The 4,155-nt window shown below is 42.8% G+C and overlaps 1 protein-coding gene across 1 annotated transcript; it reads right to left on the reverse strand.

Annotated features, from left to right (window-relative positions):
* Positions 1–2,650: 2,650 nt before the first annotated feature.
* DDIT4 (DNA damage inducible transcript 4) lies at positions 2,651–4,150 on the reverse strand (the record flags this gene model as incomplete). Its single annotated transcript, XM_014521914.2, has 1 exon — positions 2,651–4,150. A coding segment is annotated over one exon (591 nt), but the record flags the coding sequence as incomplete, so codon positions are not given.
* Between the last annotated feature and the right edge of the window lie 5 nt (positions 4,151–4,155).

Raw genomic sequence — 4,155 nt, forward strand, 5'->3', positions numbered from 1 at the left:
GGTAAAATATATGCTTTTCTCATGTATGCCCTGTTCCTTCATGAAGTCTGATGTGATTTCATGTGACATGGGAGAGTCCTTCAGTGGATCCTGAATAAAGAGCAAGTAGCTTGGCCCCAGTGTTTTGGCTGCTAACCCATTTGCTGTTCTAAGAGTCAGCAGCTGGTAAATAACACGGGAATGAGATATTTGGCATGCACTCCCTGTACCCTGTTTCTTCTCCCATAATGAGAAATGTCCATTTTAGATTGAATGGTGCAGACTCCCAGGCTCCAGCAAGGCCCATGTGATGTCTGTCTTGTGCTGAACCTCACTCCTCTTGCTTCCTACAGCCAAGAGCCACCTGCTTTGCTCTCCTCAGTTTAGCATTTTCTCTGCAAGCACCTTGTGTTTGTAGAAGCCCAGAAAATGGATACTTTGCCTCTTGGAAAAGATGTTGCTCAGGCATTTCTGAAGCAACTGCAGACTCAAAGATTTTAGAAAAATGCCTGAGTATGTGGAGCAGGAAGGGGGTTGTTTGAAAAGCTTTAGAAAGCAAAGCAAAGTTTCAACATTGTGATACTGCTTTATAGCTGATGCCACTGCTCCATGGAACTGGATTACCAGACCAGTAATCCTATGCCTGATCTTTTCCTATCCCAAAACCCAAATTATATTTGTTTTAATAAAAAGACATTTATTGCAAACATTATCCTTTAATTAAAAAAAATCCTTTTATCCTGTACATTTTGTATTGGATCCAAATTTGCCTTTAATTAAGCTTTCACTGTAACTGTAGGTGATTTTTTTGTTGTTGTCTTTTCCCTTTTAGATCTAAGGAGAAAACACTGGAGATGATACTGAAGTAGGTGGTGGTGGGGAGGGGGAACAGGTAACAACTTGGGTTAGGATAGATGTGATTTTACTAGTCTTCTATTATTCTGGCTTTTCTTTTGGCAGCTTTTCTGGTGTGTGTTGTGGCTGATTTGGATTCTTTGCCTCCCACTTCAAGAACCAGTGACAAACCTAAACCTCAGGTCTGTGGATATCAAAGCCACATATGAACAGTCTACACTGGCAAAATAAAATGGTATCCATTTCTAACTACCTCCTTACCAAATGCAATGCCTATTTGCTACCACTACCCTCAAAAGTCAGAACATAATTTACTCAAGATTATAAGACATATTTTATCCTCTCACCTAGTGTCATTCTATTAACCTGATGGACTGGCAGCCAGTAGGTGTAAGCTCAGGTAAGATTTCTTTTCCTCAGCCAGTATTTGTTTCTTTATGACAACTGCATTTTCACCAAGGTAATAAGTTATTTTAATTCTGCCACCACCTTTAAAATCTTTCAAGACATGACGATGCTTTGCCTAATATAGGGACGGATGCAGGTTTTTGGGTCCCTTGTTGATGTTCAGAAGGCTCATTTGGGGTGAGAGATGCTTCCCTAATGTTCATGGCTGATCTAAACAATGATGCTTCTGTCCCTTGGATATTGGACTAGTGTGAAAGTTGAACTGGATGATAAAAATGCATACATATGCATGTTGCAGCTCAGTCCTTGACAATGCCATTGACTCCAACCACAATGCTGTTGACTGTTGTTTGTATTTTTAATTATGAGGCTGCCATAGCAGATTGAGGAGTCCTTTAATAAGTATTGTGGGAGTGGAAGTAGTCATCTTAAGGGGACAGAAAAAAGAACGAGTCATATTTAAGAAATATGGGAAACTGAAGTTACTAGTTTTCTTCTAGCCTCCCTGCATCTTCAGGTGTTTTGTCTTCTCTAAAAGCTTTGGACTTTCCACTTCTTGGAGAAGTAACACCAGGTTAAATTAATCCTTAGTGTAATGCCACTTAGTTTAAACAAGTTCCTCCCTCCTACTTCTAAATTCCTATACATTTCTGGTATCATGTACAAAATAAGAACACAAAATACATAAAGACAGCCTTCCTTTAAATTAGGGTTTGCTTGTTTAATTGCAAAGAAACACAAAGAAAGTTTTTTTCTGCCTAGGCCACCTCCCTTCCCTATCAAGGGCAGGAATTTTTAACTATCTTTATCCTTTTGTTGTTAACAAGATTAAATTAGAACTAAGTAGTATTCTAATACAACTGCCATGAGAGCAATCCTTCCATCATGCACTCTGCACTGGAATAGTAGATGAACCTTCCCTCTAGACAGTACCCATTCCTCCCTCTATGACACTTCCAGTTACCTTGCTTGCTCATGGGAGCCACTCACCTGTCCCACCTTTGACTCTTCCCTTTGTCTACTGCAATTAGAAGCCAATTTAAGGATTAGTGTAGGTCTTGTGGTATTCTTATTGTAATTTACTATAAAATGACCGAGGCACATAATTCTTAGGTTATAAAGAGCTCTGCTGGGAAGAAGTTGAAAGGGACACGTCTTCTAGAAGGGCCAACTATACCATGTCTGAGCTAACTAACGCTCAAGTTTTGTCACCTTTCTTCACAGACAGTAGCCTAAGGAAAGATTTTGCTAATAGAGTAGAAGGCTACTCTGAAAAAGGTGGAATGTATCCTCTAGGAGGGTTTATGCAAGATGTTTCAAGTCTACAGCACAATGCATGCATTCACTGGTTTGATACAGATGGTATTCAGCTGTATTGGAAAAAAAGGACAGGAGGAGACAAGACAACCAAGTTATCAATTAGAAAGGTTTTATTACAAAAGTAAAAAACAACACAATTGCATAGGAAATCTTGCACTTGAACGTCAAGTGTATTAATGTAAACTGTAATCAATGGAAGCACAGTATGGCATCTCACAGAGGTTGTTTGTGAGGGTTCCTGCCCTCATTCCCAGCATCACATCCCATCTCCTTCTAGCATACAGTACCAAGGGGCTGAAGGCAGCTCCCAGTGGCATTTCCTTTAAGTGAAAAAAAACTACATGAGTGATTAAAAAAAATAAAATAAAATAAATCCAAGTCTTGGCTTTTTCAGTGACTTGGAGTCTGCACATAGCTGCCTTAACTTCAGTAGTGGAACTTCTTCTGATCCAAATACACATACTTGGTCCCATTAGACCCTTAGTTTAACCATCATTCATTCACTCCCCTCCTCCCCCCGACAAAAGAGCCCCATTGATTACAATCAGTTGGGTTTTTTTGTTTTTTTTAAAGTCAGTCAACAGTAAGGAACTGTCTACCCCTGAAGCAGCCCTGCTGCTCTATCTGGTATCAACACAGTCACAAGACTGTCTAACTGAAGTCAGTAAAATGTCCTACAATCACTTAAGAAATTTAAAGCTAGCACTCATTTGCTATCCACCTCCACTGTGAGCAAGTATGCACTTAGTTACTTCAGTCATGAGGGAAAGCAAAAGTGCAGTTATGTTTTCCAGCAAGCTTCCTCCTCTGTTTGGACTATTCCCCTCTATCTTTGTAGAACTGTAGATCAGTCTAGTCTAACCTAAGTGGCTTTAAAAGGAGTTGCCACATCTTAACCAGCTTATGTTAACTTTTTTCCAAAGCACTTGGGTAACTTGTTTCTCCTGGTCCTCTACAGGAGTGGAGTAGTGAACAGTCGTTCCTTCAAGCAGAACCCTTAACACTCCTCTATTAGCAACTGCTCAGAGCTGTACAGCTTCTTTTTAATAACTCTGAACCCAGTGCTCAGCTTCAGCGACTGACTGAAGCCTGGAGTGAAGGACGGTCCGGAGCTGAAGAGTCCCTGGATTTTAGGCCACAGGCGGGAGTCCAGTCTTAACACAAGGGTCAGCTGGAAAGTAGGCACGAGGCTGGGGTCAACTGCGATCTGCCCCACCCGGTGGTAGCCCTTCCCATGCTCCACGCACAGGTCGATGAGGGCCCCTCGCAGGCCGCAGGGCTCGCTGTAGGCCAGGTGCAGCAGCTCTTTACCCACTTGCGTGACAAGCTGGGCCGGCATCAGGAGACGGGAGCAGCGCTTGGCATTGATGTTGGCTTTGTTCAGACTGACTTGGATGAGCTTCATCAGGTTGGCACAAAGCAGCTCGTCCTCGGGGTCGTTTAACAAGTCGAAGTCCGGCAGCGAGACCTCCTCCAGCTCCTCGGCGTCTGCGAGGGGGGAGAGACACGGGCGGTCAGCGCGTCGCGGCCTTGCCCGCCCCCCAGCCACTTCGGGGAGGAAAACGGAGCGAGGAAGGAGACCCTCCGGGACGC

The sequence above is a fragment of the Alligator sinensis genome, unplaced genomic scaffold (assembly GCF_000455745.1).
Source record: "Alligator sinensis unplaced genomic scaffold, ASM45574v1 scaffold849_1, whole genome shotgun sequence".
Taxonomy (NCBI): Eukaryota; Metazoa; Chordata; order Crocodylia; family Alligatoridae; genus Alligator; species Alligator sinensis.